The sequence below is a fragment of the Schistocerca gregaria genome, chromosome 10 (genome assembly GCF_023897955.1).
Source record: "Schistocerca gregaria isolate iqSchGreg1 chromosome 10, iqSchGreg1.2, whole genome shotgun sequence".
Classification (NCBI taxonomy): domain Eukaryota; kingdom Metazoa; phylum Arthropoda; class Insecta; order Orthoptera; family Acrididae; genus Schistocerca; species Schistocerca gregaria.
The window spans coordinates 117,865,036-117,877,419 of record NC_064929.1 but is presented as its reverse complement, the minus strand read 5'-3'; the positions used below and the strand labels follow the sequence as shown (position 1 = coordinate 117,877,419).

At 42.2% G+C, this 12,384-nt stretch overlaps 1 protein-coding gene across 5 annotated transcripts in view; it reads left to right on the top strand.

Annotated features, from left to right (window-relative positions):
* The window catches only part of LOC126293451 (uncharacterized), a 693,872-nt gene that overhangs the window by 528,766 nt on the left and 152,722 nt on the right, over window positions 1-12,384 (top strand). For all 5 annotated transcript variants that reach the window (XM_049986686.1, XM_049986685.1, XM_049986684.1 and 2 more), the window contains 3 exons: window positions 2,494-2,676; window positions 2,820-2,968; window positions 8,561-8,844. In XM_049986686.1, the coding sequence (XP_049842643.1) occupies window positions 2,494-2,676; window positions 2,820-2,968; window positions 8,561-8,844 (616 nt within the window). The remainder of the gene's footprint in view (window positions 1-2,493; window positions 2,677-2,819; window positions 2,969-8,560; window positions 8,845-12,384) is intronic.

The following is a 12,384-nucleotide window of genomic DNA, read 5'->3' as shown; positions in this document are numbered from 1 at the left end:
CCCGCCTCCAGTGGTGTCGCGACAGGCGTGAATGGAGGGACGAATGGAGACGTGTCGTCTTCAGCGATGAGAGTCGCTTCTGCCTTGGTGCCAATGATGGTCGTATGTGTGTTTGGCGCCGTGCAGGTGAGCGCCACAATCAGGACTGCATACGACCGAGGCACACAGGGCCAACACCCGGCATCATGGTGTGGGGAGCGATCTCCTACACTGGCCGTACACCTCTGGTGATCGTCGAGGGGACACTGAATAGTGCACGGTACATCCAAACCGTCATCGAACCCATCATTCTACCATTCCTAGACCGGCAAGGGAACTTGCTGTTCCAACAAGACAATGCACATCCGCATGTATCCCGTGCCACCCAACGTGCTCTAGAAGGTGTAAGTCAACTACCCTGGCCAGCAAGATCTCCGGATCTGTCCCCCATCGAGCATGTTTGGGACTGGATGAAGCGTCGTCTCACGCGGTCTGCACGTCCAGCACGAACGCTGGTCCGACTGAGGCGCCAGGTGGAAATGGCATGGCAAGCCGTTCCACAGTACTACATCCAGCATCTCTACGATCGTCTCCATGGGAGAATAGCAGCCTGCATTGCTGCGAAAGGTGGATATACACTGTACTAGTGCCGACATTGTGCCTGCTCTGTTGCTTGTGTCTATGTGCCTGTGGTTCTGTCAGTGTGATCATGTGATGTATCTGACCCCAGGAATATGTCAATAAAGTTTCCCCTTCCTGGGACAATGAATTCACGGTGTTCTTATTTCAATTTCCAGGAGTGTATAACATTCCTAAATAAAGGAGTTTAAACAGATCGAAGGTGATTGTGAAGAAATTGGCATCGAAAGTACCATTCATGGAGTAACTTTCATCTTATCCAGAGTATTCTTTGCTGACAGCTAAGAGATTTGAAGATAGCTGCACCTAGCAAGATGAGAACTGCTTTTTTCACAGGTTAATCCCTGTTGTGTCCAGTGCATCTGCAAAGCCAATAAAGAACGCTTAAACTTGACACACATTTTAGCCTTTGCTCTCCAGCCTGTGCCCAATGGAGTGCTGCTGCTATGCAGTATTGTTTTTTGCACACAGTGACTGTTAGGTGTCCTTTAGTGTAATGACAAACTCGTGTAATGCGATATCTGTGTATTTGGTGTGACAAAGGATTTCAACCTCACTCGAGTTCTTGGAATTCTCCTTGAGAATAGAAAGTTTTATTGTAGAGTTTGAGTCATTAACAGTCATTGGAGGAACCAGAAAAACCATTTACGCCAAGGTAATGCCTTCGTCACAGTGCCCCTTCAGCATTTTGGTGATGTACAAGATAATTCATATTCAGCAAATTGCGGGTCATGAAGGAGGTTACTTGCCTCTGCCTACCTGCTGAATTGACTGGTCAAAACTGGTTACAGTGTTCTCGTGATTGTGTCGGGGGGGGGGGGGGGGGGGGGGGGCATGATGAGATTGGACCATTTGCTTCATCTGTGTGACATCACTTAAAGAGCATGTGTAGCAATATTAAAAGATGCTCTTAGCGGTGTTTCAAATAGAACTGCAGGACACATTAAACAAATGTTACTATTATTTTATTACATTGTCACTTGTGGTGTTATGGTTTTGACCGTGATATAAAGAAATAGTGTGCACCAGCTGATCTCAGTGATAGGTATTACTCTGTATATTCTAGATCTCAAAATGGCCTGATACAACCTAAATTGATTGTATTAATAAATTGTCGGACCTAGACTGTGACTTGGGTGGAAAAATGCTGTACTATTATTACTCCTGACAACAAGATGGAGCCTTTCTGTTGAACAGAACAGTTTTGTCTGATAAGAGACTGAAAGGAAGTCATAATCAAGTATGTTGTTGTATTGTAAGTAAGGGAAATACATGAGGGAAAGGCAACCACTCACATATAGTTAATTGATGCATGGAGCACAGCAACGCATAACAGAAAACGGCATTCACACTAGCTTTCGAGCACAAGCTCTTTTTCTAGCAACAGTTCACACATTCACCCACACAACCACACACTTGCATGTGCATGGTTGTGTGTGCGTGAACATGTATCCTTTTGCTAGAAAAAGAGCTAGTGTCCGAAAGTCTGAGTGAATGTTGTTTTCTGTTGTGTGTTAATGTGCTCCACACATCAGCTCGCTACTGAAGATGTGATTATGTTTATCCTGTTAGTGTGTCTAGACTCTGAAAAATGTGTAAAATGCCAAGTTTCATCCGTACCAGCAGTGCTTATTGTTACTTTCTTCAGTCTGGAGGAATTAGGTCAGTGGTAATACAAGCAACTAAATCTTGCACGCTGTGGTTGAATTTGTGGAGATATAAGAGAAATACAAGAGGACAATAAAGCTTTTGAGAGTGAAGATGTGTACTGTCTGCTAATTCATATTACCTTACTGCCCTGTCAAAAATTATAAAATGTATTCATCGTATCAGTGGAAGATGTCGGAGAGATGTTATACGAGTCTTTTCCTACAGGTGACGGCAAGTGTGTTGCGCAATTTGTCATGGCGTGCGGACGGAGCCAGCAAGCAGGCACTGCGTGAGGTGGGGGCAGTCCCTGCACTCGTTCGGGCTGCTATGGCTGGCACGAAGGAGGCGACACTCAAGTCTATACTGTCTGCTCTCTGGAACCTGTCAGCACACTGCAGCATGAACAAGGTTAGCGTGCCTGGCCAGTTGTAACTGGATCCTCATACCTTGAATCCATTTTGTTGTAGGGATAAATGTTACTAATTGAGAATATTGAAAGTTTGTTGCTAAAAAGGGGCCGATACCATAAACTATTAACTTCCAACTTTCAGGTTGACATATGTGAAGTTGAGGGAGCGCTTGGATTTTTGGTGGATATGCTGAGCTATGAAGCCCCATCAAAGACACTGGCCATTGTCGAGAATGCTGGCGGCATACTACGTAACATCTCGAGCCACATTGCTGTGAGGGAAGACTACAGGTATGCAGCTGTTAACAGATTTCATCTGCTCACAAAATTTTCACACATGTTCTTCTTTTCAGAACTTGAAAGTGCACAGATGCCCCTAAAGAAAAGCATTAGGTTGCAGTTGGATAATCTTGTGAAATTTTTTTATACTGACTAGAAGACTTGTATATGTGACCAAAATACAAGGGGGTGCCCAAAAGAAATCGAACTTTTTTTAACTTAATTATCCACATTTTAGGGACAAATCTTCAATCCCCTTCAAAGTACTGTCTACTTGCACTAATACACTTGACTAATCTTTTATTCCATGTTTCAAAACATTGTTTAAATTCATCTCTTGTGATGCTTGATGGCGCCTGTGTCATTTTTTCCTTCACTTCAGCAACATCAGCGTAACACTTTCCTTGCATGTCTCTCTTCATTCTACAAAACAAAACAAAAAAAACATTTGGGACAAGGTCGGATGAGCATATGGGGTGAGGAACAGGGATTGTACCAATTTTGGTTAAGAATTGTTGTACAGACAGGGCTGTATGAGAAGGGGCATTGTCATTATGGAAAAACCACTCACCTGAGTGCCGCAAATCAGACCACTTCTACCACATATGGTTGTGCAGTCTTTTCAGAACTGGCGAGTAGAACACCTGCTTAACTGTCTGACTCTGCGGAACAAACTCTTAATGGGTGACTCCTGTTACATTGAAAAAACAAATTAGCATTTTAATTTTTTTGCAGTATCAGCCACAGTTGTGATAGTAGTCATTTCCTTGTTGCGACTAGTTTTGGATCATGATGTCCATTTTCGAACCATAGCCTTAAACAAACATGTAATCATACAGTCAACCAGAGCACATATGCATGACAAATTGACATTGTAAGCATAGTACCAATTTTCGTCACCTGTGATAATTTTTGAAAAAAAAAAAAATGAAAATCATCTCAGGACTCTTCTTTCAAAGCACAGCATGCTTTCACGCAACCTTGTTTTTGTTCAGCAATCAGCAGTTGTGGCGCCAATACGGCAGCAACCTTTTTCATTCCCAAATTTTCTGTCACAGTTCACTGCAGTGATTGCCAAGTCATGCCCAACAGCTCCACAAGTGTCTGTCTTTGTTACCGAGTACATGAATGTCTTCAGCATTTTCATGTATTTGGGCCTTGGTAGGATGACCAGAACGAGGTTTGTCATCAATTGACATTTCACCATTTCTGAAATGAGGAAACTGCTCAAACACTTGAGTTTCCCCCATCACATTGTCCTTGTCTGGTGTTTTTAACATCTGAAGAGTTTCTGTTCTACTTTTCCTGAGCAGAAAGCAGAATTTCAACACAGACACTTGTCACTATAAACCCTGCCAATGGCACTTGCCTTACTGACCCCTGATGTTCACTCTGGGTGCTCCTGGTGGCAAAAAATTAGTTTGGTTTTTTTTGGGTACCATCTCTTACAGTTTTAACTGCTGTTCCCTATTTTTGTGTCTAATTAGGTGTTCATTATGAAATAACAATACACCCTGATAACTTTTGGAAAAATGCCTGCACATGCAGAGAAAAACCAGTAGTTTCTATAATTTTTATTTGACAAAATGAGCTAGCACTTCTACAGAGCTAGAGCAGCAGCTTTTATACTTGTGAACAACGGTATATATGTATTGAATGTGAGACTCCTTGTACTGTGTTTGCATACCTGTTATAACAGTAGATGAATATATGGAAAGAAGAATTACCTCTGTAGAGAAACCCCAAATCCAGCTTAACATCAATTGGGTCAGGATTGGCGCAGACTACCTAATGCCTTTACTACAACAGAGACTACACTTTTGTTTCTACAAAAGATTTGTATGACCCACCAGGGCTGAAGTCCTAGACCAGACTGTTCCAGCTTGTGTGGTATCTGACATTTGCAGGATAGATTCTGCCAATTCCTGTTTGCTCTATGCAACTTTCAGTGTTCTAGATTTCATGCTTAATTCTGCATTTTATCTGCTCTGGTATACCTTTCTACAAATTGGTGGACCTTCATTTCTGATATTTCCAGTTGTCTAAGAACTTCCTTTCTCAAGGGCCAACATTAAGGTTTGTACAATAGATGGAGAACTGCCATTTAACTTGATATGAAATAGGACTGGAGACAGATTGCATCCATAACTGACCCTGATTTATGTCTATGTGTGATGATAAATGCTTTCCAGTGTCCATGATGATCCTGGTTTTGGAATAAAGATTGAATCACTTGACTCAGACATCTTGCAAGCCTGTTTTCTACATTATTTTTCTTAATTTCTTCCTGTCTGCATCATCAGATGCACACTACAAAATTATTTCCTTGTGCATTTGTTGTCTAACATTCCCCATTGTATTGCAAAATTATATTCATTTCATTTGAAGCAAAAGTACAATTTGAACCACAAACATACACTAAGACTGGAGTAACCTTTTGCTCTGAAATAATTTCTTTCTGTCCTTCATACTGGAACTTTTTATTCAGGAACGTCTTTTCATTGCTGTTGTTCCTCTGAGTATCTACTAGCCCCATCCCGTCCCGCTCTGGTGTTATTGGAAGTCCCATCCACAATTAATCTGTCAGCTTACGGCGGAACGTGTCCACAGGCAATACCCTGACTCACAATTTATAAAATGTTCTGGGCAATTGTGCTGTGGTCAAATGGTTTTCACCTTTAAATGGAATGTGCTGATACGTGGATTATATGTTTATTTTACGGAGGCATGGCAGAGAGAAACTAGGTCGTTTTCACAAACATCTCAGCGGGATTATTCCGAAGATTCAGTTTACCGTGGAGGAGGAGGCAGGTGGAAGATTAAATTTTTTTGAAGTGCTAGTTTTCAAGAAAGATGCCAATGGTTTACCAAAAACCCCTGCACAGGGACCGTTACCTACACTGGGACTCGAACCACCACCACAACAAAAGCGAGGCATCATAAAAACATTGGCAGGTAGAGAAAAGAATGTCTGCGAATCAGAGCTGCTTGACACATAATTAAAACATCTCACAAATGCATTACTCAAGAATGATTATTCATCAAATGAGGTAAAAAGAGCATTAAGACACCACACACAGGTGATAACGAAGCACAGATGCCTGTGAAAATTGGAATTTTCCTGCCTTTCATTAAGGATGTTATTGATAGCATAGGAAGAAATCTTGAAAACTTGGAACACCGCTGTAATCTGCAAACCAGAAGATACAAGATCACTTAAAATTGTCAGACTGATCGAAAAAAGCAGTATTTCGTAGGATTCCATGTAGTTGTGGGAAGAGTTATGTGGTCACTACAAAAGGAATGGCCAAGAAATGACTACAAGAGCACAAGGGCAATTGTATAAGAGGCCACATTCATTTTGGTAAGACTCCAGTACTGGCAGGTAAAAGCAGATACCATGAATGTCTATATAGAGAGACCATAGAGATGGTAAAACAACCGAAGAGTTTGAATAGGAATGAGGGGGGGCTGAAATTGAATGATGTGTGGATACCAGTGCTGAACAGCAGATGAAGGCAGTTGGGCTCACATATTCAAAATGTGTGATATCACGCCACTGTGCAGAAGCACCCACAAAATGGAATTTTGCTGCAGTCATTAGCGAGCCAGGGTGTAAAGGGCCACTCAAAGAAGCTACGGTCCTCCTAGAAAACGTTCTCCACAGATGGGGACAAAATGTTGAATTTAAATGTGAAATGCATTCGACCGCAGCACAATAGCCCGGAATGTTGTATTAATTGTGACATTTCTGGCCGTGAAAGTTTACATTTTATAATACTCATACTGCCTGAGATAGCCCACTCTCACATCTTCAATTCTGGTAATACCTTCTTCGTACATTCCAAGCTTCACACAACCTCTCCTCTGTACCTTATGGGACTAGCATATTGGAAGAAAGGATATGCGGAGAAATACACTACTGGCCATTAAAATTGTTACACCAAGAAGAAATGCAGATGATAAACGTGTATTCATTGGACGAATAAATTATACTACAACTGACGTGTGATTACATTTTCACGCAATTTGGGAGCATAGATCCTGAGAAATCAGTACCCAGAATAACCACTTCTGGCCATAATAACGGCCTCGATACGCCTGGGCATTAAGTCAAACAGAGCTTGGATGGCGTGTACGGGTACAGCTGCCCATGCAGCTTCAGCACCATACCACAGTTCATCAAGAGTAGTGACTGGCGTATTGTGACGAGCCAGTTGCTCGGCTACCATTCACCAGACATTTTCAGTTGGTGAGAGATCTGGAGAATGTGCTGGCCAGGGCAGCATTCGAACATTTTCTGTATCCAGAAAGGCCCATATAGGACCTGCAACATGCGGTCGTGCATTATCCTGCTGAAGTGTAGGGCTTCACAGGGATCGAATGAAGGGTAGAGCCACGGGTCGTAAGACATCTGAAATGTAACATCCACTGTTCAAAGTGCAGTCAATACGAATAAGAAGTGACCGAGAGGTGTAAGCGATGGCACCTCATACCCTCACGCCGGGTGATACGCCAGTACGGCAATGACGAATACACGCTTCCAATGTGCGTTCAACGCAATGTTGGCAAACACGGATGCGACAGTTGTCATGCTGCAAACAGAACCTGGATCCATCCAAAAAAATGACGTTTTGCCATTCGTGCACCCAGGTTTGTCGTCGAGTATACCATCGCAGGCACTCCTGTCTATGATGCAGCATCAAGGGTAACCGCAGCCACGGTCTCCAAGCCGATAGTCCATGCTACTGCAAACGTCATCAAACTGTTCGTACAGATGGTTGTTGTCTTACAAACATCCCCATCTGTTGACTCAGGGATCGAGACATGGCTGCACGATCCGGTACAGCCACGTGGATAAGATGGCTGTCATCTAGACCGCTAGTGGTACGAGGTCATTGGGGCCCAGCACGGCATTCCGTATTACCCTCCTGAACCCACCAATTCCATATTCTGCTAACAGTCATTGGATCTCGACCGACGCGAGCAGCAATGTCGCGATACGATGAACCGCAATTGCGATAGGCTACAATCCGACCTTTATCAAAGTCGTAAACGTGATGGTACGCATTTCTCCTCCTTACACGAGGCATCACAACAACGTTTCACCAGGCAACGCCGGTCAGCTGCTGTTTGAGTATGAGAAATTGGTTCGAAACTTTACTTAAGTCAGCACGTTGTAGGTGTCGCCACCGGTGCCAACCTGGTGTGAATGCTCTGAAAAGCTAATCATTTGCATATCACAGTATCTTCTTCCTGTCTGTTAAATTTCACGTCTGTAGCACGTTATCTTCATGGTGTAGCAATTTTAATGGCCAGTAGTGTAGCTTAACCACATTTCTGTGGAGTTCGGAAGTTCAGGAGAGACATAATGGGAGAATTGCAACTGTGAGGGTATGTTGTGGATAGTGCTCGGATAAGACTGTCAGTAAGAATACGGCCCATGAAAGGATATGTTCTGGTTTAGAGTCCTGATCACACATTTTTAATCTGCCATTAAGTTCAAACCTTTCATCATTTCTCTCATTATATGATTGTGTTAAATCTCGTCGTCATTCGTGCGGGCTTCAGTGTTGCTGACTTCCACAATTATTAATTTTGCAGGCAAATCTTGCGGGAGCACAACTGCCTGCAGACACTGCTGCAGCAGCTGAAGTCGCCATCGTTGACAGTGGTGAGCAACGCGTGCGGTGCCCTGTGGAACCTGTCGGCACACTCCGCACGCGACCAGCGCGCACTCTGGGAGCTGGGCGCTGTCGCGATGCTACGCTCGCTCGTACACTCCAAGCACAAGATGATCTCCATGGGTTCGTCTGCTGCTCTCAAGAACCTGTTGGCCGCACGCCCCCACCATGAGGCACTCTTTCCCATGGATGCCACAGCCAAAGGTAATGACAGCAGACCCTCACTCAGAAATATGTAGAGTTCCTGGTGTGCCTCTGCCAGTAGTTGAGTTCCTCCTTTTTCTTATCACCACCACCACCACCTCCATCATCATCATCATCTTTATATTTTCCACATCAGAGATTACAGTATTGCATAAAATCAAGTCTAATGTAGTCCAATTAAAATTACTTGATAGCTGACACTTCACACGCTCTAACTGGTTTCTTCCACTCAGAGCTCTCAACATCAAGCTTGAACTGTTTGCCATTGCCAGACTGTCACAGCAATTAGTTCACTTCCAATTCCTTGTCTCTTGCAGACGTGCCAACTCACCCAATTTAAGCGGGAGACTCCCGATTTTTCCTTCTTCCTCCCTATCTCCCGACAGTGAAGACAGATCTCCCGACAGTGAAGACAGATCTCCCAATTTTCAAAGCAGTTTCAATACTTTCCTTACTATTTTACTTTGGTGACAACTTTGAAGCCTGAGGAAAAGTCTATATTCTTTAAGAGTGTAAGAAGATGTTTATCATCATGTGATTACATGATACACAAATTTCCATTCAAAGCTGAAGTTTTAATGCATGTAGAAGTTGCAAATATTTCTATAATTGGCAAAGCATCATTTTCCAACCTTAGATTTTTCATAAACAGATTTCCTAATATTCTGACTAGCGAAATTGAACACTTAGATACAGAAGATATTTGTCACTGTCAGTTCTGTAACTTTCAGCTGGAAGAAACCAACTTGGCAGCAGAGAGAATTGATGTTCAGTGGGTGTTGGTAGGTCAGAAGAAATCGGCTGATGGGGTTCTTCAATATGATAAACTCACAAAGGTGATGCTGGCTATTTTGTCAATTCCACATACTAATGCGAAATATGAGAGAATTTTTAGAACAGTTACAAAGACCAAAACTCAGTTCAGGTCCATACTTTCAGAAACGTCTTTGGAGAAATTTTTGATTTTAAAATCAGTTCAAAAAGGCAAGTGCTTTGAGCAGAAATTAAGTTCAGAGTTTTTGAAGAAGGCTAAGTCAGCTACGTGTGTGCTGAATAAGTAACTACCGTAATCAGACAAACTATTCAGATTATTTGCTAAGCCTAACATGTACATCCTGTATAAAATTGATTTAAATTTGGGATAGATGTCTTATGGATATAAGATGTATAAGATGCCATGCAAATATGGGTTGCATTATGAAATGAAAACGTGTGATCATTTAACAGTGATTTATTCATGCAAAAACTGTGCTAATGTCAAAACAGAAAATTAATATTCGTTAATTTGTTTCTTCGGATCGTAATTTCGAGATGTAATTCTCTCTCGAGTGCTTCATTTGAATGTGTGTGAATCCAAAGAAACCTGCAGAGCTCATCATTCATATTGTTCAGCATGTTGAATGATAAATTATACAGTCCGAAGGCTCAGGTATGTCCATTATTTAGTATTTACATGTAAACAATAAAGCAAATGTAATTGAATTGTTGCAGTTATTGAATTATTGCAACTTTAATCATCAGGGATCACACTAGTACACCTCTAAAATTTGCCTGATTTTTCACTTATGAAAGTTGGCACATCTGCTCTTGATGTGTTTGGATCCTGAATCCTGGATCTGGTCCTTTTATTTCATATTTCGTCACACATGATAACAAGAGAACCACACAAAAAAGAAAAACACACAGACGTACTACATGACGACAAACTACACACAAACACAAAGATGCTAAAGAAATTCACATGTTTCATACACAATACCAACCAAACACTACTAGATGCTTCTGCACAAGACGTGATTCGGCGTCATTCACAGACATACTACATGACGACAAACTACACACAAACACAAAGATGCTAAAGAAATTGACACGTTTCATACATAATACCAACCAAACACTAGTAGATGCTTCTGCACAAGACGTGATTCGGCGTCATTCACTGTTATAATAATGACAGTGATTGGCTTACATTAGATAAGCTTCACGTGACATTGCAGGAAGCCAAAGTTTTGAAGACTGTCAATTAATCATTGTGACCAGGACACCAGAGTCATAAATACTTCAGCCTTTTACAGTGCATAGTATAAACAGTTGATGTGGAGAATGTTAGTGGTTTGGATCTCGTCAAAGGATTGGGAAAGGGCACAGGTCATCCCCATTTTCAAGAAGGGACGTCGAACAGATGTGCAGAACTATAGACCTATATCTCTAATGTCAATCAGTTGTAGAATTTTGGAACACGTATTATGTTCGAGTACTATGACTTTTCTGGAGGCTAGAAATCTACTCTGTAGGAATCAGCATGGGTTTCGAAAAAGACGGTCGTGTGAAACCCAGCTCGCGCTATTCGTCCACGAGACTCAGAGGGCCATAGACACGGGTTCACAGGTAGATGCCGTGTTTCTCGACTTCTGCAAGGCGTTTGACACAGTTCCCCACAGTTGTTTAATGAAATAAGTAAGACCATACGGACTATCAGACCAATTGTGTGATTGGATTAAGGAGTTCCTAGATAACAGAACGCAGCATGTCATTCTCAATGGAGAGAAGTCTTCCGAAGTAAGAGTGATTTCAGGTGTGCCGCAGGGGAGTGTCATAGGATCGTTGCTATTCACAATATACATAAATGACCTGGTGGATGACGTCGGAAGTTCATTGAGGCTTTTTGCAGATGATGCTGTGGTATATCGAGAGGTTGCAACAATGGAAAATTGTACTGAAATGCAGGAGGATCTGCAGCGAATTGACGCATGGTGCACGGAATGGCAATTGAATCTCAATGTAGACAAGTGTAATGTGATGCGAATACATAGAAAGATAGATCCCTTATCATTTAGCTACAAAATAGCAGGTCAGCAACTGGAAGCAGTTAATTCCATAAATTATCTGGGAGTACGCATTAGGAGTGATTTAAAATGGAATGATCATATAAAGTTGATTGTCAGTAAAGCAGATGCCAGACTGGGATTCATTTGAAAAATCCTTAGGAAATGCAATCCGACAACAAAGGAAGTAGGTTACAGTACGCTTGTTCGCCCACTGCTTGAATACTGCTCAGCAGTGTGGGATCCGTACCAGATAGGGTTGATAGAAGGGATAGAGAGGATCCAATGGAGAGCAGCGCGCTTCGTTACAGGATCATTTAGTAATCGAGAAAGCGTTACGGAGATGATAGATACACTCCAGTGGAAGACTCTGCAGGAGAGACGCTCAGTAGCTCGGTACGAGCTTTTGTTAAAGTTTCGAGAACATACTTTCACCGAAGAGTTGAGCAGTATATTGCTCCCTCCTACGTATATCTCGTGAAGAGACCATGAGGAGAAAATCAGAGAGATTAGAGCCCACATAGAAGCATACCGACAATCCTTCTTTCCACGTACAATACGAGACTGGAATAGAAGGGAGAACCGATAGAGGTACTCAGGGTACCCTCCGCCACACACTGTCAGGTGGCTTGCGGAGTAAGGATGTAGATGTAGATGTAGATGTAGATGCGATGAATTTTTTTTTATTTTTATAAGTCTAAGCAAAATATTTCAA